Source organism: Nilaparvata lugens, chromosome 7 (genome assembly GCF_014356525.2).
Source record: "Nilaparvata lugens isolate BPH chromosome 7, ASM1435652v1, whole genome shotgun sequence".
NCBI classification, from domain to species: domain Eukaryota; kingdom Metazoa; phylum Arthropoda; class Insecta; order Hemiptera; family Delphacidae; genus Nilaparvata; species Nilaparvata lugens.
This window is the reverse complement of record NC_052510.1, coordinates 55534414-55562318: the sequence shown is the minus strand read 5'-3', so window position 1 is coordinate 55562318 and position 27905 is coordinate 55534414. Positions and strand designations below refer to the sequence as shown.

The window sequence follows — 27905 nt, the reverse complement described above, 5'->3', positions numbered from 1 at the left end:
ATTGCTAGTAAGCACAACATAATTTGAAAATAGTGCACTATTCTAAATACAGAAAGTATAGAACTAGTTCACTTCATCTGTCAGTGTATCATATCAAGATTCCAGTTTTCAGTTTTCAAGATTCCATAATCATTAGCTATTCTTGTCTCCAATGTTGATGCATTAGTCTTGGCACAATCAGCTAGACCTTATTTTTGCATATTAATTTTACAGGTATTCTCGTTGGATTCGCCGGAAACATTCCAATGTTTCTACAATCAAACATTCGTATCTAGTCGCACACCAAACATGGAGAGAATCGCCGAGCAGATTGCCACTCTCTGTGCCACTTTGGGAGAGTATCCATCAGTCAGATATCGCAAGTAAGATGATATCCATCGTTTGGTTTCTCATTGATCTTATAATCCTAAAATAATTATTGATATTTGTATTAATATTTCGATTGAAAAAGTATCATAAGAAAATGAAATGAAAATATCCTTCACTAGGTAGAGTAAGGTTCATAAGTCCTCTCAACCATTCAATAAGGCTTGTTAAGTTGAAGTTGAACAGAATGTGTTGAACAAACTTGACTGGACTTGACTTAGTTCCTTTGACTCCTTGAGGAGCATAGGGCATCCGAAAATGTTCTCCACTCATCTCTATTGGCTGCGAGCCTCTTGACCTCTGCCCAAGTCTTACCCTGTTGCCTGTACTCTGCCTCGACCGTTCTTCATAACAAAGTTATGACAAGTTAATAACAAATTATCAAAACGAGAAACTGGTTTCATTTGCTACACATATTGTAGTCAATTTGAAAAAAAATGAAGTCTACGTTCAGAAGATGGATAACTTCTTCAAAATCAAATATACTACAAAACTTATTTATTTATGTGTAGATATTGGGCATCAATTTAAAAAAGTAGAATCAAATTTTATTGATTCACGTTTGTAATTTACGCTGAGCTTTTCTAATGTAACCGATTGTAACAATTCAAACACCCCGATCACAGAGGTTATTAATTATTAGAATAGCGGAGTCATCTCTCAGGCCACCAAATTGGACTTAGGAACCAGTGAACTGAGAGAGTGATGACCGCATAGAGGCGAAACTAGAGAACGTTCCGAGGCGCGCTAGAGGAAGGTTGTGTGTGAGATAGTAAGATTTAGTTTTTTACTTTTCTTGCCCTATTACCATAGGTAAGGAAAGTATTGCTTTCCGAAAAAAATTAAGGTACCCCAATTTCTAAATTTCTATACGTTTCAAGGTCCCCTGAGTCCAAAAACATGATTTTTGGGTGTTGGTCTGTGTGTGTGTGTGTGTGTGTGTGTGTGTGTGTGTCTGTGTACATGATATCTCTTCTCCCAATCAACGGAATGACTTGAAATTTGGAACTTAAGGTCCTTACAATATAAGGATCCGACACGAACAATTTCGATCAAAAGCAATTCAAGATGATTCTATTGAATCATTCACTATGAAGAGATAGCATGCTTCGTGTGTCTCCAGCGTTATTGTCCTGTTACCAGCTGGCTCAGATCTTTGAATAGTAGACTTGAGATGCGCGAAAACACTAACTTCAGGTGATCAACGGCAAGGGAAGTTGTGTGAGTGTGCCACACCAGATTTTTTAGTAATGTGTCTGAGGAGTGATTATGTTTAGAGAGAGAGACTGTAGAAGCTATTATGGGATTTTTCAATAGAGTGTGATTGTTTTGGTGAATTTGCGTATTTATTTAATAATTATCCTATAAAAGTAGCAGGGCCCAGGACCCTAAAAACCTGGTGGTGGCAGCGCTACTGGAGAACACTGTCATGCTCGCCACGCACGGCACACGATTATAGAATTACACAAATCAGTGGAAAAAGTTATTGGAAATGATAGAAACTAATATTGTCACTTTCACTCCGTTTTCATCTATTTTTATGGTATGACCAAGCGTGCAGATGAGAAACAAAATCTGTAAAGAGCAATAGGAACATCCACACTGAACGCTTGCACTTGCTGGTTGCGTTCAGTGTGACCAGCTACATGCAAGCATGTAATAAAACAATCTCAAGTATAAGTTTTCTCTGATGCAAGTCACAACTAGTTTCAATGGCACGTTTCAAAATTTGTTTTTCGGCTCATGCACTTGCACGTAATCGCATCCAATGTGATCACACCCTTAAGACTGGTTTTCACTAGTAGAGTAGGTGGTCGAGTAACTGGCATACTAACTCTACCGGGTTAACTCTACTCTACTTACTTGGTCGAGTACATGTTTTCACTACAATAATTGAGAATAGTAGGTAAAGTGTGTTGTCTAGTGAACAGAACTAACCTTCAAATGTCAATACTTTTTAATAAATTAACACTTAAACACTTATCAACACTTCATCATCATCATCATCAGTGGCGCTACAACCCGCTACAGGTCTTGGCCTCCTCCAGTATTCGCCTCCATTCGTCTCTGTCTTCCGCCCTCGCTTTCCAACCTCTGGCTCCAATCACTTGTGCGTCCTTGTCAACACCGTCCATCCAGCGCAGTCTCGGCCTTCCTGGTCTTCGCCTCCCTTCCATCCTGTACAGCATGAGTCTCCTTGGTGGGTATGTCTCATCTGCCCGGTGGCCAGCCCATCGCAGTCTACCAATTTAGATCATTTTGACCACATCAGGTTCACAATATACTTGGTAGAGCTCCTCATTCTTCCTCCTCCGCCAGGTCTCATCCACTTTTATTCCACCACAGATGCTTCGCAGTACCCTCCTCTCAAAAACTTTGAGTTGGCTCTCGTCTTTTTTGGACAGTGTCCATGTTTCACTGCCATACATGAGTACTGGCAGGATTAGCGAGCGATATATTTTAAACTTTGTGGCTCTGCTCAGCACTTTATTTTTTATATACTTGGAGAGACCATAGAAGCTTCTGCTGGACAGGAGAATTCTCCTTTCCACCTCCTTTGTTGTTTCGTTTTTACCATCGACGAGGGAGCCCAGGTATACAAAATCATCTTTAACCTCAAAACAGTTATCATCCATCTGAAGCCTCTCCCCGATGTTGTGGTTCGTTGATGTGATCATGACCTTTGTTTTGTTTCTTATCAACACTTAAATAAATAAACACTTTTCAATAAATAGCAATACTTCTTAAATTTTATTGCCTACGGCACGACTCTACTCTACTAGCTCGAGACTGTTTTCATTAGCATATAGTAGTGATAGAAAGGAGTGAGAAGCGGTGGTGGGGGAAGGCAAGTGGTAGAGTACTATCCCACGGTGCTATACCACTCTACTCTACTAAAAACTAGTATTCTACCATGAACGTTTTCATTGAGAGAGTACACAAAATAGTTAGTACTTGCCCAGGGAACTCAACCACCAACTCTACTAATGAAATCCAGGTAAAAACTAGTATTCTACCATGAACGTTTTCATTGGGAGAGTACACAAGATAGTTAGTACTTGCCCAGGGAACTCTACCACTAACTTTACCAATGAAAATCAGGCTTTACTCTCTAGGTGCAGTCCTAACTATAATATCTGTATGTTGCAGTGACTTTGAGCGCAACGTAGAGCTGGCGCAGATCGTTCAACAGAAGCTGGACGCATACAAGGCGGACGAGCCGACGATGGGCGAGGGACCTGAGAAGGCTCGCTCCCAGCTGCTGATTCTCGACCGTGGCTTCGACTGTGTGTCCCCCCTGTTGCATGAGCTCACGCTTCAGGCCATGGCATACGATCTGCTGCCCATCGAGAACGACGTTTACAAATCAGTGGAAAAAGTTATTGGAAATGATAGAAACTAATATTGTCACTTTCACTCCGTTTTCATCTATTTTTATGGTATGACCAAGCGTGCAGATGAGAAACAAAATCTGTAAAGAGCAATAGGAACATCCACACTGAACGCTTGCACTTGCTGGTTGCGTTCAGTGTGAGCAGCTACATGCAAGCATGCAATAAAACAATCTCAAGTATAAGTTTTCTCTGATGCAAGTCACAACTAGTTTCAATGGCACGTTTTAAATTTTGTTTTTCGGCTCATGCACTTGCACGTAATCGCATCCAATGTGATCACACCCTTAAGACTGGTTTTCACTAGTAGAGTAGGTGGTCGAGTAACTGGCATACTAACTCTACCGGGTTAACTCTACTCTACTTACTTGGTCGAGTACATGTTTTCACTACAATAATTGAGAATAGTAGGTAAAGTGTGTTGTCTAGTGAACAGAACTAACCTTCAAATGTCAATACTTTTTAATAAATTAACACTTAAACACTTATCAACACTTCATCATCATCATCATCAGTGGCGCTACAACCCGCTACAGGTCTTGGCCTCCTCCAGTATTCGCCTCCATTCGTCTCTGTCTTCCGCCCTCGCTTTCCAACCTCTGGCTCCAATCACTTGTGCGTCCTTGTCAACACCGTCCATCCAGCGCAGTCTCGGCCTTCCTGGTCTTCGCCTCCCTTCCATCCTGTACAGCATGAGTCTCCTTGGTGGGTATGTCTCATCTGCCCGGTGGCCAGCCCATCGCAGTCTACCAATTTAGATCATTTTGACCACATCAGGTTCACAATATACTTGGTAGAGCTCCTCATTCTTCCTCCTCCGCCAGGTCTCATCCACTTTTATTCCACCACAGATGCTTCGCAGTACCCTCCTCTCAAAAACTTTGAGTTGGCTCTCGTCTTTTTTGGACAGTGTCCATGTTTCACTGCCATACATGAGTACTGGCAGGATTAGCGAGCGATATATTTTAAACTTTGTGGCTCTGCTCAGCACTTTATTTTTTATATACTTGGAGAGACCATAGAAGCTTCTGCTGGACAGGAGAATTCTCCTTTCCACCTCCTTTGTTGTTTCGTTTTTACCATCGACGAGGGAGCCCAGGTATACAAAATCATCTTTAACCTCAAAACAGTTATCATCCATCTGAAGCCTCTCCCCGATGTTGTGGTTCGTTGATGTGATCATGACCTTTGTTTTGTTTCTTATCAACACTTAAATAAATAAACACTTTTCAATAAATAGCAATACTTCTTAAATTTTATTGCCTACGGCACGACTCTACTCTACTAGCTCGAGACTGTTTTCATTAGCATATAGTAGTGATAGAGTGGAGTGAGAAGCGGTGGTGAGGGAAGGCAAGTGGTAGAGTGCAAGTCCCACGGTGCTATCCCACTCTACTCTACTAAAAACTAGTATTCTACCATGAACGTTTTCATTGAGAGAGTACACAAAATAGTTAGTACTTGCCCAGGGAACTCAACCACCAACTCTACTAATGAAATCCAGGTAAAAACTAGTATTCTACCATGAACGTTTTCATTGGGAGAGTACACAAGATAGTTAGTACTTGCCCAGGGAACTCTACCACTAACTCTACCAATGAAAATCAGGCTTTACTCTCTAGGTGCAGTCCTAACTATAATGTCTGTATGTTGCAGTGACTTTGAGCGCAACGTAGAGCTGGCGCAGATCGTTCAACAGAAGCTGGACGCATACAAGGCGGACGAGCCGACGATGGGCGAGGGACCTGAGAAGGCTCGCTCCCAGCTGCTGATTCTCGACCGTGGCTTCGACTGTGTGTCCCCCCTGTTGCATGAGCTCACGCTCCAGGCCATGGCATACGATCTGCTGCCCATCGAGAACGACGTTTACAAGTCAGTTGAACGCCACAGATTTCAGAATTTCATAAGAATTTAGACTAAAACATGAAAAAAGTTGCAGATCTAACTTATGGCACAGTGTTTTGATGAGATGTTGTAATATTCTTCTCTCTTTGTAATCTTCTTCTCTCTTTGTAATCTTCTTCTCTCTTTGTAATCTTCTTCTCTCTTTGTAATCTTTTCTCTTTGTAATCTTCTTCTCTCTTTGTAATCTTCTTCTCTCTTTGTAATCTTCTTCTCTCTTTGTAATCTTCTTCTCTCTTTGTAATCTTCTCTCTTTGTAATCTTCTTCTCTCTTTGTAATCTTCTTCTCTCTTTGTAATCTCCTTCTCTCTGTAATCTTCTTCTCTCTTTGTAATCTTCTTCTCTCTTTGTAATCTTCTTCTCTCTTTGTAATCTTTGTGATTTGAGATATAGAAATATTGATTCGTAACAGCAATAAAACACTACATAAAAATCAATATCAATCAGGGAGTGCTTCAGATCTGCAAGTTTTATTTTGTTTAGTGTGTAAATATAACCGAAGAGGTTCTGTTCAATTAGGTTTTAAAGGTAAAAGATAAAGTTAGAGAGGTTAGGTTTTGCCTTTTAAATAGCAATATGTCAATATTATTTGAAATGTGTTGATCTCGTCTGCGAAAGCGAGTTACAATTCGTCTAGTTTTTGAACAAAACCTAAAATCTTCTGTTCAATTAGGCTTTTAAGTTGAAGGAAAGGTTGGAGAGATTAGGTTTGGCTTTTAAATGGCAATATGTTGATATTATTTGAAATGTGGTGATACTTTTGTATAATAAACATAAATAACGAAGAGTTGAAATAGTAGCACTTGAGATAATTGCACTTATAAATGACTCCCATGAATCAATCATTCATTTATAAATTAAATTATCACAATGATCTATAATAATAGATAAAATCTGAAGAAGGAGAACTAAGCTTAGCTTGTACTATTCCTTTTCAAATGTTGATGGTTATAAAGTCCAAAAGGTTATGTGTATGTCACGCACTTTACATTTCTGGTCCGAGAATACTCCTTGAGAATAATTGACAAGTGATAACAGTTTCAAATTCAGTCATAGATAGAGATAGGTAGATATAGAAATTAAAATCAAGACCTGATAATGGCATCATGGCCGAAACATGTTGTGAGTAAACAACTTTACAAAAGGGTACTTAGATTTCTATTTCTATGTAATAGTAGCCCTAACAAAAAAAGACAATAGGTCTAGCCTAGCTGTAGTATATTTATCAAGTGAACACCGTTTCAATATTTACTATTTATTATTATTTGCCAATTTTGTAGTAATAATTCCTCTGACAGTTATTCCATCTGTATCTTAACGTTTGTTACACTTTGTGTTTTATAACAATAAATGATTATTAATTGATATTGATTGAATGTTGTTAGGAAGCCGAAAAACACTTGAAAGCTTGATAATTTCAATAATATTTCAATATTAATGTGTTTTTTTGTTATTGAACATCCATAAAATTGTTATTTTTGAACAGGTACGAAGCTAACGCTGGGGCTCCGGAGAAAGAAGTTCTTCTTGACGAAAATGATGAGCTGTGGTTGGAGCTAAGACATCAGCATATTGCCGTCGTATCCCAGTAAGTTAAAAGCTCTACAATTACATTATACATGAACTTTCGGGGCCCGGCCTCACAAGAAACTATGTTTGATCTTATAGGATCTCGGATCGCTCTTTGTGTTCCTAGCCCTAAGATTGTATTGTTTTCCAATTAAATTGTAGGTTTTGAACCAAATTATTTTGGTTTCAAGCAGTAAAACTTGTTGAAGCATCACTTTCATAGCATCAGTATCCAGTTGTCCAACTTCCATAGTTAAAGCATCAGTATCCAGTATTCTATAGTGAGATCCACATTATAATCTGACTTGAATTTCTGGTTCCTGTTAATAATGATCCATTCCATATCAAATACGAGGGCTATTTTTTTCAACTTCCGATGTGGTATAAAAAAGAAACTAGTGAGAGTAATTGAATGAATTTATTATCAAAAGTTATTTACATTATTAGTCACTTCTTAACATAGTCACCATTCAGTTTGAGGCATTTTTCATACCTGGGTACAAGCTTCTTAATACCTTGCTCATAGAATTTAGCCGCCAGTGATTTGAGGTGGTTTTTCACAGCATCTTGCAGCGCATCGTCTGTTCGGAAGCTCTGCCCTCCTAGCATTTTCTTCAGTTCCGGGAAAAGGTGATAGTCGCTTGGTGCTAAGTCTGGGCTATACGCCGGATGGTCAAAAACGTCCCATTTAAACCCGTTAAGAAGACGCTTCGTCACAGAAGCACTGTGAGGAAGCCCGTCAGGACGCCCGTCCTGCGTTGTCATGAATGAGCACCACTCCCGATGTGAGCATTCCTCTCCTTTTGCTCTGCACAGTTCCTCTCCAATCACGCACTGCACTGTCACTCATAAAGCTTTCACCATATTATACTCGTTTCATTCTATGGTGAATTTCTGCTGTGGATAACCCTTCAGCTTGCAAAAAACGAATTACACTTCACAACTCACACTTGGCGGGAGATTCTATCATATTGACCATGTTTATGTGTCGCTAGATGAACTGGTAATGACGACAGATGGCCGAAAACGAGTGAGTTTATAGTGTGAGATGTGACTAGTCAGCTGCCGCGCATTGTTGGCCAATGCCGTTCGCATTGCCATCTAGCGGCAATGCACATCGATCGGAAGTTGAAAAAAAATAGCCCTCTATACTTATTTTTGACAAGAAAATATATTTTTCATGATTTAATGATAAATTTTCATAATTGAAAATAAATATTATCTTGGATGAATTGAATGAAATAAAAACACAAATATATTGTCAAATTCTACCGTTTTATTTGGTACAGGACCACACAGGTCACATTTTCTACAACATTGACAGTGACTCGATTTTTCTGGATAAATATTCTAGTTCTTAACCTGAATCATAATTTAATAGTATATCAGATATACCGGGATGACTCGAATCTCAGCCATCTAATATAAAAGACGATGGCAACAGAGAATTGGCAACCCTGTAGTCCTACCATTTCCACTGACTATAACCCTAATCTTATCAAAAGGGTTTCTGCAAATAAAAAAAATTTGAATTTTATCACTTGTCCACAAATTGTGTTCTATCTCATTGTCTGTTTATCTTTTAATTCTTTCTCTAAAGCAGCCAGTAAACAGAGACAGTAGTAGTGTCAATTAAAAATCCACTAGCTGTCATGGGAACACGGAATTGGAAATGCCATGTACATTTGATTTCTGCACATTTCAAAATCTGCGTTAACGTAGCAGCTATATTCCTCATATCCATATCCACTATACATGAAATCAACAAATTCATCTTTGATTCCAATTCTTACTGTATTCATTTTCTTCAGTAGCTTGTCTATTAATTTGTTTTAATTTATTTTTTGCTTTTCCTTTCAGCAGTGAAGTATAATAATAATAATATCGAGTGACCTGGCTGGCTCAGGTCTGGTGTCAGAGTTTTCAGGTCGCAACTGATCAATTTCAGGGCCTCTGACATGACCTAACCACTGCTTTTTAGGCAGCCGGGTCTGACGGCTTAACGTGTCCATCCGAAACACGGGAGTGGCCCGAGATAAAAACCTTGCCCGGGCCGGGATTTAACCCGGGCCTCTGAATCATAAAGCCAACACCTGATCCACTCAACTACGGCCACTTCTGTGGCAGTGGAGAAGTGATTGAGTTTATTGAAAAACACTTATTTTCTAAGACTTTTATTATTCAATATTGATCTCTCATATTTGTTACATCTTATTGTTATTTCTTGCTTCAATTTGTTTTATTATCTCTGCATATTTTGTATTGTATTGTTTGCTAACGACGTGGTTAAATGGTAGAGTGTACATTATTGTCCAAACTTCGCCACGTCAACAAATAAACAAGTCATTCTATTCTATTCAGCTATTATTGATTCAAAATTTTCTCGTTTATCCTAGTATTGAAGAGCGTAAATTGTATTTTAAAAAGTGAAAGTGACATAACCAACATTTTGATTTGGACAGTATATTATAAATTGGAAATGGGACAGTTTTGGGCATGAGCCTGTTGTGCCTTTCCTCATGTTAAGTATTTGTACTCAATGTGATAAATAAATAAATAAAGCCCCTGTGTGCAGCGTGCTCAATTCTAAAACATCTCTGAAAAACAGTTCAATTTTCATTCGTTGTAACTGGAAAATGATCGGATTTTTTGCGTTTCCCTGCAGGAACGTTACGAAGAACTTGAAGAAGTTCATCGAGTCGAAACGTGTGCCGCAAGGCGACAAGCAGTCGATGCGCGATCTGTCTCAGATGATCAAAAAGATGCCGCAGTACCAGAAGGAGCTCAGCAAGTATGCCACACATCTGCATTTGGCGGAGGACTGCATGAAGTCTTACCAGGGATACGTCGACAAACTGTGCAAAGTCGAACAGGTGGGAACAATGACAATATTATTAAACCTTAAAACAGAATAAACTGCAATAGGCTTCGTCAACATATTATACAGAGTGTCATCGTTTACTGTCATAAAACATAAAATATGTTGAGACAATCGTCATCATTCATTAAAAAAATATTACAAAGTTGAAGAACTTAACTATCAACACAGTCAAACACTAGGTCTGCACCTACTACACAATATACAATTTACACATAATTAAAATAACAATGGATTTATGAGCAATTAATATAGTACAGTATTACAACACAACAATAATAATAATGGTATTATACAACAAATGTTATTATAAACAGGTAATACCTAAATGTATGTGTGTTTTTCTGGGAAGTGGCAACAAAATGTACAACAATTCACACTCATATAGTCACTCAATAGTCAGAGTGGCAAATAGAAAAACAGCACTAACTGTCTATCATGGCTATTTCATGTCTCGCATCAGATGCAGTATCTTATTCTGGGGTAGCGCCAAACAAACCTTCAGAATATGTTTCGTAAGCAAAAGAAAACAATCAGAGTTATTGAGGAAGCCGAATCTAGGGTTTCATGTAGGCCAATTTTCAAAAAAACTCAAATTATTAACAATTCCAGCCCTTTATTTTTTGGATATTTCATCTTTTGTTTACAGTAATAAGCAGAAATTCATGGAGGATAACATTTCACACAGATACCCCACAAGACATAAGATGTTTACCCTCCAGTACCCCACTCATAGACTTTCGCTCTTGGAGGGGGGACCACATTATGCTGGGCTCAGAATTTTCAACTGTTTGACGGACGAACTTAAGAGTGTTGACAGTCTTGGTAAATTTTAGCTCTCAAAGATACTCTGACTGAATGCTGCCCGTATTCATTAAGAGAATGTTATGAGATCTTCTCATTGAAATCCTAGAGATCAGAAATTATCCAGACGATTTTGTAAAATGAAAAACTTTCCCTCAATGGAGGGAAACCATATATTTGACATGTCGTACACCGTTTGAGCTGTGCTCATCAAATGCGGTTTTATACGATGAAATAACAATAACTCATAAATTCTATACAAAAAATTCATCAACCGAATACAGGCATTTTTGTACAAGAACTTCTTTCATGTAAGATTTGAAATGTTTGATGTCCATGAGTCTCACCTCTAGAGAAAGTTTATTAAACAATTTTATAGACATATGATGTCAATTTCTCTGAGTAGTTGCATGTTGGTGAAAACCAAGTCTTACGTTATGCCTACCTCTTGTAGAATAATTATGTACATCAGCATTTATATTATATGTACTTGAATTTTTCTTCATGCACATTAAACAAATATATACATACTAGCCCTCAGGCTCGCTTCGCTCGCCATATCCGTCTAGCCAGGGGGCTCCGCCCCCTGGACCCCCGACTGGATCGTTCAAGAATGAGATCAGCAGGCTCGCTTCGCTCGCCTGCATTTTTCATTTGAGCATTTTTATCATATGTTAGGACAATCCAGTCGGGGGTCCAGACTAAACGTCTGGCTAAACGGATATGGCGAGCGAAGCGAGCCTGACGGCTAGTAATATAATATTCCCAGGATTGAAGTAGCAGTGCCCAATCAATTTTTTCGCGATAAATGCATTTAAATCTTCAACTTGGTGCCTACCTAACAAAGTCAACTCAACTTAATGCCAACCTGACAAAATTATTAATTAGGTTGCCAGCTTGCCAGTTAACAACTGTTTCGAAGAGGTACTCTATCTAGATTATAGTTCCATATAATTAAGAGATTGGGAGAAGAAGAATATACATGCTAAAAGTTTCTTTAAACCCTTAAAACAACCCTTAGAGTTAAAATATTGCCAAAAGATTTCTTAGTGCGCCTCTAAAGGGCCAACTGAACATACCTACCAAATTTGAACGTTTTTGGTCCGGTAGATTTTTAGTTCTGCGAGTGAGTGTGTCAGTCAGTCAGTGAGTGAGTGAGTGCCATTTCGCTTTTATATATATAGATAGAGATGGGAGAGTCAAATGTGCAATCAAATGTTGAATTAAAATGTTGGAACGAAATGTTGCAGGACCTGGCCATGGGCACGGACGCAGACGGCGAACGCATCAAGGACCATATGCGCAACATAGTGCCGATTCTGTTGGACCAGGCCGTGTCGAGCAGCGACAAGATGCGCATCATCCTGCTCTACATTTTGTCGAAGAACGGCATCTCTGAAGAGAACCTCACCAAGCTCGTGCAACACGCACAGGTCCTCCCGCAGGAGAAGCAGGCCATTGTCAACATGGCCAATCTAGGAGTGAACGTTGTTGTCGAGGTAACCAACTAAATTTACATGTTTGGTAACTAAAACTACTTGGAAGTTTGATAATTATTATAGTCAACTGTACGAAAATAGTCCGATGGAAATGGGAGCAGATTAGTGCAACATTGCCATATAAGATATTGTAAATGAAATTCAAATTCATTTTATTGGGCCAAAAACACTACACATACTGGCCAATTAATAAATATTTGTATTATACACCTGAAGATTTGGCAACGTTTATGAGTGCGAGGGGTGAGGGGAACGCATCTGTTCCAATTTCCATCAGTCTATTTTCGTGCGGTTCACTATAGTACTTGAACAATTCCTCTTCGAGTAGTTTAGAAATAGACACTATCATTGAAGTACAGTCGGTAGTCCAATTCCTAAATCAGAGGCAGTTAACAATACATAGGCCCGGTTAACAAAAGCTTGTTAAATTTTATCCGTGATTAGTTCTCGTGGAATTAATCACGATTAAAAATTAACCGGCTTTTGTGCAACTGGCACATAGTGTGATATAAAGCTGCGTACACATATTCGCGCTTCCAACCAGCACCGAGCACGCTCCTCCCTCGTACCGCCCTCGTACCGCCCTTGTTCCACCATCGAACCACAGTCGCACCGCCCACGCACCCATCATGAACGTTATGGAAGATGTTAGATCTTCTCGCGTTCCCCGGTCGAACCATTGTTGCTCCCCGGTCGATCATCAATCGCTCTACCGGAGTGACGTTCGGTTGCGGAGCAGAGCGAAAGTCTGTACGCACCTTTACAGTTTGATATTGGTTTACCAAGTAAACAGCTGGTTTGGTTAAATGTATATGAAATCAAATGTAATTAATTTGTTTGTTTGTTATTTTTTAATTTGATTGAAAAACGGTTCATTCTATCGTTGATTTTTGTTAATTCAATTTGTAATAATAATATTGAAAATAAAATAATAAGTTTAAAAAAGAGAGTAAAGTTTCAAAATAGTAAGAAATGCCAATATGTACAGTTAAGCCCAAACATCATTCAATTGAGGATTGAGCTATAGACCCTAAACGTTTATATAGGAGGAAATCAACTGGATCAAGAAGAGACAGTGCCATTCTTGGTAGTTAAAATGAATACTTATGTTGATAGAATATTTCATAACATCTCATCGGGGATATTTTTTGTACTATGGCAACTTGCTAGGTTGAATGATAGAATAGAATAGAATCTTTATTGCAGCAATATCTGAGGTCATCAGATACAATACAAGTGTCAAATATATACAACATGATACAAAATACAAATATATTACATCACTAAGCTACACTATCAGTACCCTATGATAATATGTCACCTGATTTTCAACTTATAACCGAATATTCCTAGCTATCTAAATCTTCCTAAATCTTGTTTAAAGGGTTAGCTGCTAAGAAACGTTTCATATGATTTTTAAAAGTTCCATTCCCCATATTTCTAAGATCTTCAGGAAGTGAATTAAACAATTTTATTGATAGAAATAGAAATGTTTTTTGTGTACTAGAATAGGTATACCGATAAGTAGTCAAATTACCCATATTTCTAGTGTTATGGCTATGAACTACCCCCTGCTCCACAAACTTCTCTAAATTCTCCTTAACATAAATAAGGCTCTGTTGAACAAGTATGAATCAATCATGATAAGTTTAATGTTAACTGCTTACCATTACAAAATTACCTTACAACATTTTGATAGAGTCTGAAAATTCAAAAACGAGCACTCATATGTATTGAGAAGGCAAATAGGTTAGACTCTTGTTGCCCTTTATTCTAGAAACGTTATCTTTCGACTGTATCATCATGATTTCATGCCTGTGAGACTTTAATATAGGTATAATTATGAAAGCGAGTGGTGTGGACCAAAATTCCGTTTTACATGGGTATAATTCCCCGTTTAATTCTTCGAAAAAAACAGTTCAGGCTATGCCCTGTGCCAGTCGTTCTATATATAATTCTGGGTTGATATTATTGGCTAACTCGGAACTCGTTGACTCCATGTTAAACTGCCGTACGAATCAAAACTTCTGATCGGTGTAGTATTGATTCATATGACAGTTTAACATGGAGTCAGCGAGTTCCGAGTTAGCCAATTCTATCAACCCTATAAATCTACAATAGTTTTACAATAATGCTCTCAAAATTATTTAGAAGGAAGAGTTTTGGTTTTTTTTTTTTTTGCAAACTTTTCTATGATAAAATGGGTGTTCGTTTACAGGGCAACCGCAAGAAGATCTACCAGGTGCCGCGTCGAGAGCGCATCACAGAGCAGACCTATCAGATGTCTCGCTGGACGCCGGTCGTCAAAGACCTCATGGACGACTGCATCGAGGACAAGCTCGACCTCAAGCACTTCCCGTTCCTCGCCGGGCGAGCCGCGTCCTCTGGATATCATGCTCCAACCAGGTACAATGCACTTCACACTTATTCACTTTTCATGTCAGCGTCACACTCTACTACCTCCATAAACAAAGCCGTAGTGCGTTCGTGTGACGTCAGCACAGGTAGGGCTCCTACACCAATAGAAACTCTAGCTGATATAGATCAGCTGAAATCAACGATTGGTGTAGGAGCCTACCTGTGCTGACGTCACACGAATGCACTACGGCTTTGTTTACGGAGGTAGTGCACACACTCGCCAAGTCGCTTGCCTATAATGAGGTCCACGTTATAATGGCAGTGGAGACAGATAGGAGAACATGCCTCTGCCTTCTATAGAGGATAGCTGACCGATGAGGATAGAATACCGGTAATACAGCTGTTGTTTTAGGAGTAAGTTTGAGTTTCTGTTCAAGTTTTAAAATTTTAAATTATTTATACATTGTTCAAGATGATTTAGTGGAGTGATCTTATTTAATTTGGTTTTCAACTATTCTAAATTCTAAATTCCTAGTTTATATATATTTTTGACTCAAAATTGGACAAAAATCATGAAGTGGAAAGCTGCGTTTACACCAAAGATATTAACAAATAATGTTAATAATTTAATCCTTATATGCCCGGTTGCAGAGTCGCTACATAATGTCACCCATAGTTAACAGAGCCATTAGTTAACAACTCGCCCATAAATAGATGTTCGTTGCAGAGTCGTTTGCCAGACCCCTGTTAGCTATGGCTCTGATAAGGCACACACATATGTCACACTGCTGCTCATACCACTACTTTTTGCGTGGTATGCTTCTATTCAACTAATATATTAGCAACGGAGAGAGAATCACTGTGAACAGTTCTTCCAAACCTCCAGTCAGATGACGTCACAACATGGCGCTTGTTTATCACAAAACTGCTGTCTGCTTATTGTGTTGTTTATGCTTGGAGGTTACAAATCAAGATCGTAAACTGCAGACCTATTTGTAATCATTGTCAGTTTGATTTTATTTAGTTTTCTTTCAGTTTGTTTTTTTGATAGCTAAATGAATGAATTAAGTAAAATAAAATTAGAGGTAGAAGTAAAATGAGTGACAGGTGTATTTATTATTGTATAATTAATAAAATAAATTTTTTTGACCAGAATTATTCCATTGCCTTCTGGCATTTTTATATATCTTGGAAGCAAAGCAGCCAGTTTACAAGATATATTTCTAATGACTCTACATACGGTGCTCATTATTAAAATTAATAATGATTGTTTATTTAAATGAACTAATGAAATATAATAGAACTATAAAATGGAAAGAAGGTTAGACCTAGTCAAAGGATAAAACAACTCAAATCAGTATTATTAGCGATTAGGAGTAATAGCATTATCAACAAATGATAAGAAAACATGTATAATTGTGATTTATAATTATGAGAACCCATTGGTAAGATCAAAAAGTTATAAAGCGGCTTACTTATTATTGGCGGATTATAAAAAAAAAAATAAAATGCATGAACATTGAGGTTAGAGTTACTTGTTTACATTTTGAAAAGAATTAGTCGATCTTGGATAAAATGATAATTATTAGAATCAATACTGAGCGAATCAGCTGATTATTCGATCAACCCATATGACAGGTTGAATTATATAAATTTACTCATAAAGGATATGTTATGTATACTAAAGGAAGTCGATGTGTAGAAATACAGACACCCATTATTTTTGTATAAATATTTATTATAATCTAAGAAGCATGATAAATCAAGAGTATACAAAACTCATATAAAGACTGAATATAGTAACATCGCATGTTAGGATTTATTTATGAATCAATTTAAGATAAACACTCCATACATTTGTATAAGAATTCTTTTTTATTAATTTTTCTATTATAAAGCCGAGGAAGCCCTGATTACCAAGGCAACCAATGTATTGAGTCTATTAAATTGAAGGCCAATCAGAGAGTAGCTTACAGAATTATTCATGGAAGAGACAAATTTTTCTGAAAACCTCCTTCTTCTGGCTTAAGATCCCGACCGGAGAGGATGCACATGGAGTTTAGGGTTTTTTCTTCTTCCTTTTAAAATTTTAAAACTATTAAGCCAGACCCTTTTTAATGTAAAGTATTTGTATTAAATGTTCAATTATATGTGAACTCAGTGCTGTCAAAGAGTTCGTAATTTGTAAAGATTCCATAAAAATAGCTAATTCGAAAGAAACTTATAAAAGTCTGGATCACGCGCCAGCCCAGCAGAGACGAAAGGAGCCTACCTAATTAATTATTGGAATAATTAATTCAATCCACGAGACCAGCTAGAACTTCAGTTCAGTGAGTGATAAGTCAAACAAACGAGCTCGTTTTTTCTACGTCCAGTGGGGTAATAAAAAAAAAAAAAAGCGCTATTCCAATCAATTGAATTAAAATTAAGAGTCACCACGTGTTGAACAATATCACATAGTTCATAAGAACACTTTATAAATTTATTGATATATGTAGGAAGCTTACTTCCATGCACAGCCCGAATTCATTAAATCCCTGAGATCTCATGTTTGAATATTAATTTATTAATTATAAATTTGTTAATTGAACCAAGTATAGTATATCAAACCTATAGACCGAACAGGTTTTTATTTGCAGAATTTCGTATTGATTGGAAGTCTAAGTACCAGTATTAAATATATATATTTATGAATTTGAAACTCACTATTGTGAATATTAGTATAGCCTGTGATAATTATTCAGATTTTTGAAATAGATTATTTAAGTGAATTATAGTTATATCGAATATTTTATGCACATCTTTTTTATGGGAATATTATATTGTGTTTTATGTCAGCATACAAACTTATAGAATTTTTTATTATATCCTAACTCATCTTGTGTTATATAGTTTGAGCTGTTTTGGTACCAACAAATATTTAGCAGCACTTAAAATTATAGAATCAAGTAATATTAATCTTATTCAGAGCACTCAATATTTATCATCCTTTGATGATATTCATCTCATCTACCAGAACAAGTATATTAAGAAATTATATTAATAAGGTTCCAGTTATATCATATAAGGATCCAGAGAACTTCAAGAACTGGCATTGTAAGTTCTAAGGAATTTTGGAAGGGTATATTGGTGAATACTTGTATTCACGACGAGCGTTTTAAGAATCAACTAGAAGCAACTATAGTTGGTCCTTATTATTCTCTAGTGATACATGGTTACTGATAATCAGTCATCAAATATTCTTTTATTTTCCGTACTGGTATTCTTCAAGAACTTCACAGAAGCAGCGGTAAGAATTACCAATCACCGGTCACTGAACCTTATGGTGATTATTTGTATTTATAAAATTCATGTTTCTACCACTGAGCTAGAGCTGAGGTTTGAACCCAGTAATTTTGCGAGCCGGACGGCCTTAATTTTTTGTGAATTTATTCGCAAAAGAGGGAACTTAGAGACTGCTCTTATAAATATCAGGAACATCGTATTATCTGTGAAAGATTTACAATCCACAACTTCACACAATGGCTTCATAACGTGGGACTCTATCATAAGAGATAACCCCTCAGGAAGCACCATTTCACAGGTTATGTCACATTCATAAAATAAGGTTAGTTTTTTACGCATAATTCTTATAGAACTTTATTCCAAAATATACTTGCAAACTATAAATGTTGAATTTAGATGCACTAATCCAAATAATTTAGGTATTCCAAGACATCTATTTGGCTATTCATCTACTCCTAAACAATAACTGATATGTGTTTGCTCAGTTTAAGTCCAGAACTTAATTTTAAAACCTACTTTAGTCGAGGGTTTAAAATCACCGATCTGGCAACGTTGCGGAGCTAGGAAAGAATAGCATTATTTGCTTTGTCGAATGATAGACAAGGATTGCAAGACCAATGTTAATCAAATACTGCCATTATAACTTGGACCTGACTATAGTCGCTTACCAAATAGCCAATACCATTGCTGGCAAAGGGTCAGTTGAATAGTGATACAAATAAATTGGTAAAAAACATTAATGTCAAATTTTCTCCTTCAAACCACTGAAAAGTAACAAGCAACAAATCTATTTGTTGAAATTTCACTCCAGTCGCTCTGGATATTGTTTATATTTACCTGACGATGTCAATATATTTCTTGTAAATATTGATGGCTAATAAAATTATTATTCTTATCCTCCACGCAATTACTTTACACAATAAAGCTGGATTTCTACAATATCTCAGTCATTGAACAAGACCGGTACAGTGAGAATATTATTCCCATAAGCTCTAATGGGACTATTCATACTTGATCAGCCGGGGTGGATGAGAATAGTTCTGAGAGATTATAGTTCTGGTGGATAAGGATTAATGGTAATTATATTTTTGCGTCACGGGGACATGTAAACTGAAAATGATAGCTGGGAATCCAGCTTTACTCAATACTAATTAATACTACAAGGTGATCAATACTAATTGAATATTCTCTCGAAATTTTTTTATTCATCATAATTAATAATAAGACTAAAACGTCATCTGGTTGCGATAATTTTAATACTAAATTAATAAAAAATATTTCGAATTCCATTGCACCATTTTATTGTTCATTTAATAAGCCTAAGTTTTGAAAAAGGTATTTTCCCTGAGAATCTCAAATTAAGTGTTATTGTACCAATCTTCAAAAAGCAAAACTCAATAAAAATAGATAATATAAGACCGATTAGTTTGCTTTCAGTTTTTTTTTTCAAAAATAATAGAAAAAATTATTAAAGTAAGATTGACTAATTTCTTGCAAAGAATGAATTTTATAAGTGACAAACAGTTTGGATTTCAAAAAGGCAAATCAACCGAAGATGCCTTGATAAAAGTAGCCAACTATATTTATAATAATATTAATGATAAATTAAAAACTACTGGACTATTTATGGATTATAGAAAAGCTTTTGACCTAGTGGATCATAAGCTTTTATTGAAAAAAATGGAAAGTATAGGAATAAGAGGAGTAGCGCTAAATTGGTTTCATAGTTTTTTAATGGGTAGGAAGCAACAGATGCGCATTGGTGACCATCTTAGTGAACCGGAAATGGTAAAAATGGGGGTACCCCAGGGGTCAATACTTTCGGCAACCTTGTTTTTGATATTTATCAATGATTTATTAGGCCAAAATTTCAATGGTATTGTTTCTGCATTTGCCGATGACATAGCAATTTTTTATACTGGTCAAAATCCTCAGGATATTTACAATAAGGTAGTTCAGGACCTTGGGCTGCTGAGTGGCTGGTGTTTTTTGTATAGTTGAAGTTTTTTGTATTACTGTTTATTTAAAGTTGATTATGTTGATTAGAAATTAATGAATCCAGTTGTTTTTCAGTTTGGGTATTGTTTTTGTATGCTGCTTTGTTTTTTTGTTAATTGTATGATTGTATATCATTGTGCTGTACGGAGATCTACTCATGTATGTTGTCTTGTTATATTTGATTTTTTGCTTCTTGCTGGCTATCTTGGCTTGTTGGGAATAGTGATTAAAGTTTACATGATGGTACAGACGTCGTGTGCTAAAATGTCTGTAAAGTGATGAACTGAACTCCAAAAAAAATCCATGTCTCAACAATCTAGTAATTACAATTAAATACATTACTAACAATGACCACACAACTTGTCAAAGTGGTCATATAATTTCCAAAACTTAAAATGAATGTCAAGTGAAATTTATGATGGAAATAAAATTATTTATTTATTTATAATTCATTAAATTGATTCAAGATACACAATTTCGAATTATTATCAATGCGTTCACTATTATTTGTGTTTCAATTTTGTAATGGTTATGTTTTTTGTTGTTTGCAATAGTGCCAGATACGGGCATTGGCATAAGGACAAGGGCCAGCAAACTGTGAAGAATGTGCCCAGGCTGATTGTTTTCATAGTTGGAGGTGTCAGCTTCTCCGAGATTCGCTGCGCTTACGAAGTTACCAACGCTGTCAAGAACTGGGAAGTCATTATCGGTCAGTCATCAATATTATTTACAATATCCTATTTTTATTCGCTATCTTAACTCATCAAATTCTATTTATTTGATAATCCTAATTTTGGATATTTTAACATAATTCAGGAGAGAAATAGCTGAACTTCCGCCCTTATTTTCTTCATTCACATCAGCTGAATTAGTTCTATATTCTTGAACTATTTCTGCTGTATGTTCAACAGATCCTGTAGGAACCTGTTGCATTCTGCTTTAGGTTCAACAGCATTTGTTATTTATTTACTAGCTGGCCCGGACACTTCGTACCGCCAAATAGTTTAATGCATCTCATGACAAACTTTAGCTGGATGCACACCTGAGGAGGCGCGATGCGGCATTTTATTTTATTTTATATATAGTCAGTAGTATTGAATGGATTGTTGAGCAGGTTGATGCAGGTCGGCGCACAGCATCAATTCTGATGGACCTCACCAAAGCTTTTGAGTCGGTGTCTCATAATATACTTCTTCAGATGCTGCATTCATGTGGGGTGACTGGTAGATATCTGCAGTGGATGCGTTCATATATTTCAAATAGAAGGCAGTTCGTGACAGTTAGAAGAAGAACTTATGATACCTTCAAATCAAGATTTCAACTTGAAATCTTCAAATCTGAACTTAGAAGGGTGACTCGAGGCGTTCCCCAGGGATCTATTTTAGGCCCTATCCTCTTCATTATCTACTTGAAAGACCTCCCTTCAGTTTTGAACCTACAAATACCTCGAAATTCACATGTGCAGCTGTGTATGTATGCTGATGACACTACGCTTAATGTAGCTGGTGACAACGAGGAAGAACTTGAAGAACACACTAATTTAGGTCTGCTTCAGCTTGACAAATTCTTCAAGGATCATTGCTTGAGACTGAATCCAACTAAATGTGAGGCTATAAAGTTTTCAGCTGGAATTCGTGAGGATGAGGAGACTGAATTCACTGTTGATGGTCACGTACTTCAGGAAACCTCAAACTCAAAGTTCCTGGGTTTGACAATAGACCAACGATTGTCTTGGAAGTCACATGTGGATGGCATATTGAAGAAGCTGAACTCTGGCCTCTATTCACTCAGGGAATTGTCGAATTATTCAAGTCAGGCTACACTGAGAACCATCTACTTTGCAAACATTCATTCTCACCTAGCGTTTGGAGTGGGACTCTATGGAGGAACATCTCTTGAAAACTTGAAAAAATTATTCACAGTTCAGAAAAAAGCAGTCAGAATCATATTGAAGTTAGGTTTCAGAGAGTCTGTGAGAGAAAAATTCAAAAGCCTCAACATATTGACAATTTATGGACTGTACATAATGGAATGTATTCTGACATTGAAATTTAAAAATGAAGAATATGTTACCCACCGGTATCATACACGCTCAAGGAGAACATATGCACTTCATCAGCACAGGAGACACTTCTTTGAAAAACGGCCATCATACATGGGAGCAAAGTTCTTCAACAAGCTGCCGATTGATGTCAGAGAGAAGGAGGGTGCAGACTTCAAGAGAGAACTGAAGAGATATTTAATTTCTATGAGCCTGTACTCAATTCAGGAGTATCTAAATTGAATTGTTGTTAATGTTGAAATTCTTTGACCTCTTTTACTGTGACGTTATTTATATTGTATTGATGCAATGATGAATATATAGCACATAACATAAGACACTTTAAAGTTTGTAATATAAATTAAAACAGGAGACACGATATAAATAGATTGAAAGCACTTAAAAACTTACATAAGAAATGGGGGAAATTTTCAGAGATTGTGTCTCCTTTCTCAACCGAGAAGACTGCAGTTTTGAATCCAACGGTTGTGTGACCACAGAGTACGCACGGAGCCTCAATTGTGCTCAATTCTGCTGCTACAATTGAGGCTCCGTTCTGCTGCTACAATTGAGGCTCCGTGCGTACTCTGTGGTCACACAACCGTTGGATTCAAAACTGCAGTCTTCTCGGTTGAGAAAGGAGACACAGTCTCCGAAAATTTCCCCCATTTGTAATGTAAGTTTTTAAGTGTTTTCAATCTATATATATATATATAAATAATGCAAAATGAATAATTTACTAAAAATCAATTAATTCTGAACACCGAAGACAGCACAATTATTCAAAACAAAGCAATGTCTTTAGAGCATGTAAGTCTTAATAACCTTAGGCCGCACTGCTGGATGGTTACACACAGAACAGTCATTTTGTTTTTAGTCGGGGCGTTTAGAATAAAATACATGGGCGGTTATGGAGCAGCACACACTCTTGTCTACTATCTACTGACGGCTGCTGTGTGACGCAATGATTGTAACAGCTGATTTCTATTTCTGTGTACCCAGCTCACAAATCTTCTCCCATAAGGATTACAATAATTTGATAGGCCATAAACCTGGTCCTGAACATAACAAACACAACTAAAAAGATCATCAAATTCGGTGCACAAATAAAAAAGTTATTGAATGTCGAAATTTGAGGCTCAAATTTAAATTATATAGATCTATTTATTTATTTATTAGGTTAGCAAAAACAATACAACGATCGGAAAAGAAAAAACAGGCTATTGCCCAAAACTTCTTCAATTTCCCAATTTAGTTCCAAATTGTCCAAATATTATACATAGGTTATGTCCATTTCAATTTCTACACCAAATCATAATCTGAGAATATAAGATAGATTAAAACAAACAATTTCAAATTTGGATAGATTGATAATAAAACTTTCGTAAAAACATGAAACAAACTTCAAATTCACAAAATAAAGAATAAAACCACATGAATTTTGAGCTTTAAAATATCTTTTGCTGTGTATCTTTTTCTTTACTGAATCAATTTTTTTCTTATGAACTTTTTACTGATATTTCTTACTTTTTTGCAGGATCTTCCCACATACTCACCCCCGAGGATTTTCTAAGTAACCTGTCAAATCTCAGCACTTAGACTGTTATTCATATACCAACTTTGTGATAAATTATTACACTAACCACCTTATTTATTATTAGAAGAGAGTTGAACTGCTCCAATATTAAGCTAACATTCACGAAGGTTCGTCTTACTATTACTATATTATTTGCCTCATTCATGTTATCATCCACTTCGGCCAGTTCTTATGGTAGAAACTCGAGTGCTTATTTTCAAATTAGTACTTCTGGAAAATTCATAAGAATCATACTCGAAAAATAGAAAATTCGAACGTTAGATGAGTTTCACAATTTAGTAAAATGGTGCTAGAGGTGGTTTTGTTTTGTAATTTTTTCTGTTCTTACATCACAAATTTCCAAATTTGAGTTTGAATTTTTGAATAATTAAAATAATTCATTATCGTCTAACTCTTGAAATTTCTAGATTCCAAAGTATTTCAAACGAATAATTATGAAAATTAGTTTTTTTAAATCATTACATCCAACCCTATCACAAATTCAATATTCTTTTATTCCATGTTGACAATATTGTTAATCATAATTAGAATTGAATTTCTATGTGAGTTATTGAGATGAATCACTTTGGAATCAGTCTTTGCACACAAAATTAAAATTGAGCCAATTTTTAAATATTTGGCAAAATTTCTTAAACGATCTTCTGGCATCATTTACTTTCAATACATTAGACATATGTATTGAATGATGAATATATATGTATTCCAGTCAATTCCATGTACTTATAAAATTGTATAAAACAATATATAGCATTAATATTGATCATTCTGAAATACTGTATCTATATCAATATTCTTCGATTTCATTATAAAATATCTTTGTATTTTTGCATAGGCAATGCAAAGTGTTTCCTTTTCAACAACACAAAACTAGTCACGTTTCATTTTGTTTCATTCTATGGAGCTTCACTTTCTAATTTCTTGAAGAGCTTTCTATTTTAATGTTATTACACTTTAGTTTTCTTCCAATATAGGGAGTGAAGTTTGTTCAGTTCTCATGAATTTTTTACTCTATTACAAGCACTTACCAAAATAAGATAATTCTTTAGTTAGCACCTTTTTATGCTTTCCTTTGTGGAGATTTAGATTAACTTTGCATATGATTATTCGTATAACTCTAATGTATTCCATTTGAAAATTATTCTTACTTTCAAGCAATTTAATTTCATGTATTTGATAGCACTTCAGTGCAGTGTGTTATGTTGAATTAGTTTTTTATTCAATTTATAAATGATATATATCTCGTGTTACAGTAGGTACATAGATTACGTTAAGAATAATTATGTACTTCTTTTAGAAAGTTGATAAGAATTATACATGGAACTAAGTAGGGCTAGAGAAGGTTAATATTATCAGAGAGAAAGAGTTTGTAATATACAGGCCTAGTAGACCATATTTTCAATCTATTCGTAGAATTATTATTGTACCACAGATGTTAATGTTGAAAATTATTTAAGAGATCAGTTGAAAATTTCAAGGGTTTCTAATAGATGAATTATCTTGCAGATTCTTCTATTAATGAAACCTGATTAGTAACTATAATCTCGTATTTATAACTCTATATAAGTGTTATTACATATTAGTGGGTAGGATCCCATCATCTTTAATGATTCGCTTCATATAAATGTGTGTGAAAATTCAATTTCTCTAGTGTAGATTTTTGCCGTTATGAAAGGTGGATTCTTTATGTAACGTAATAAACCTTTTCAAGGTGAACATTCATATTAATCAAGGACTTTGTATAGTAATATCGCATTCAAGAATTAATTAACAATAACATTCCCGTAAATATTAGTATCACATAACAGTAAGAAAGAACTTCTTTCAGTCACGTACTTGAAATGCTTAGCTCTCATTCACTTATACAAAAAGGTTTCATTTACGAAGCTTTAATTCCCAGATTAGTATCTTTTTGGCTCCAATTGCACGAAAGCCTGTTTGTAATTTTGATCGTGATTACCACGAGAACCAATCAGAGGAGACTTCTTTTCGGAAAAGCCTTCTCTGATTGGTTTTTGTAGCATCCAATCATGATTGAAATTTAACAGGCTTTTGTGCAAAAGTGTCATAAAGTTGTAGGCTACTAAAATGTAGAACACAGAAAAATTAAGTCTTGTATTCTAGTATAAATTATTGTTTAAATAGTAGTTTGTGGCAACATTCCACTCAATATTTTACCTTCTCTGGATTTGTTCACACATTTTTTATTCACTACTTACTTCTCATTAGTTCAATTTTTAATAGAAAGATTATCTCTGAAGACTAGTAATATATATCAGTCTATTGATAACCCACTGTAGGCTACTTTGCTAATACCAGAGTTTATAACCTGTAGACAATAGTACTAGATTTTTCAGTTCTTTTTTGGACAAACTATTTACTTACAGCTCAATGATGTAAGATCTAAATCGTACTATCTCTCACATTGCTCAGTTAGAGTTTCCTTTAGCATTTTATACAATTCAGGACTTGATATTTGAAATTAGTTTATTCCACGCCTTTTTTGAGAAGATACTCTTTGAATATGATCACTTATCCCCTTTCCAATCAATGACATTTATATACTGCATTAAGATTTTCCTTACACTTAATCGTGTTTATCGATTTTTATTTGCTTAACAGGCTTGTCTCCAAACGTAGTAATGAATAGCACTCAAATAGTCCAGTCTAAAAATCTAGACAGAAATCTTATATGCAGATAAAATGATTTATAATAGTTGCAATTTATTACAATCAATATTAATATAGATTTGTTGCAGTGAAGTTATAAAAATGTGTTTGCTGTTCTTTGATTAAGACCTCGTGTAGACAGAATAACACAATTTATATAGCCTATATAAGTAAATTTCTTAACACTATATTCAGAGTAAATGTTTAAATTGAAATATAGTATATTTATCCTTTGTGTCTTACATAGCATTACACTTGACTAAACTCTACTAAATTATATTACTTTGTCATTAAAAAATTGTGAAAATTAAGTAGCAGAGAATAAACCTGATGATTTATATATTCCAAATATTTCCGAAAAAATTAATGTTTTCAATAAATTGCTATTGTATAATTGTAATTTTGGTGGTCTCAAATCTATAAGTAGCGCCAGCTCGTAACTTTTATCTCTTGAGATAATTTGACTCATTCCTAACCCATCTTTGAAAGTTTTCCCTATTGGCTAGAGCAAAAGTTGATGACTGTCTTGGTTTCGTACAATTAGCCTATGTTGTCCACTAACTTTGAGACCAAATCTAGTTTTTATAGTGTACTGTCCTTTGCTGACTTACCAAGCTGAAATTTTATATTGTTTTAGTAGAAAAGTATATTGTCTTAGTAGAAATTCTATGTTTGTAGTCTTGAACTAAAATGTCATATAATTAGTTAAGTTTCTATTAAATTTGAGGAAATGTATATTAGTTGAGTTTTAATAATAAGCTGCTTATAAGTTCTATAAAATGTATTTATGATTATCTAGAGATATAAGTCTTTTCAAATGTATTGAAATCCCCTTGTGATTTCAATAGAAGTCTTTAATTATTGTTATCGCTATATTAAAATTATATCAGAAACATTTATCAATGAGTTGGTGTTCAAAGTATGTAACACCATTAATGAACGTATGTAACTCAACCTAATAAGTTTATTTCTCTATTCAGGACTTTCGTTTCAAATAATCCAGATCTCATTTCTCTGCTTATCCTTGCAAATCTATGATTATTGCCTAATATATGTGCTACCCGTTCTACTCACTATAATTCAGCCCCTGCAATTGGTCCTTGAACGTATGTAACGTATCACCATTGTAATGGAAAATTTAATGATTGGTATGTTATAATAGCAGTTCTATATATTGTTAGTTCATATTTCAAAACTGTTGATGATGTTTCTGAAGAAAATAGATGTATCTAACGAAGATTTGTTTTTATTACAATCCTAATTTTCACTCTACGATTAAATGGTTACACTTTGAATTATTATTGTTACACTTTCAATGATTACACAATGATTAAATGGTTTGAGTTGAACTCTCAAGGTTAGCTCCACATTTAATTGCAGCTGCTAACATTGATTTACATTGGGAATTAGTGATAATTTCAAGAAATTAATACTGTTTGTTTCAAATCAGCGTAGATCAAAACACATTTTTGAAGAAAATTAATAATTTAATAACAATTATTAGAAATAACTAAATTGTTTAGAAGTAGGCTACCTTTAGTCAGGTCCA

At 35.5% G+C, this 27905-nt stretch overlaps 1 protein-coding gene across 3 annotated transcripts in view; it reads left to right on the top strand.

Moving 5' to 3' along the window:
- LOC111053280 (protein ROP) overlaps positions 1-27593 on the top strand; it is a 49155-nt gene extending 21562 nt beyond the window's left edge. The window contains exons 5-12 of one of the 3 annotated variants that reach the window (XM_039433213.1): positions 214-362; positions 5415-5630; positions 7147-7248; positions 9895-10102; positions 12162-12410; positions 14629-14816; positions 20606-20760; positions 23630-27593. In XM_039433213.1, coding sequence (XP_039289147.1) covers positions 214-362; positions 5415-5630; positions 7147-7248; positions 9895-10102; positions 12162-12410; positions 14629-14816; positions 20606-20760; positions 23630-23691 — 1329 coding nt within the window. In that variant the 3' untranslated portion in view covers positions 23692-27593. Of the gene's footprint in view, positions 1-213; positions 363-3516; positions 3733-5414; positions 5631-7146; positions 7249-9894; positions 10103-12161; positions 12411-14628; positions 14817-20605; positions 20761-23629 lie in introns of all 3 variants that reach the window. The other 2 variants (XM_039433212.1, XM_039433211.1) reach the window with 2 other exon arrangements.
- The last annotated feature ends 312 nt before the right edge of the window (positions 27594-27905 follow it).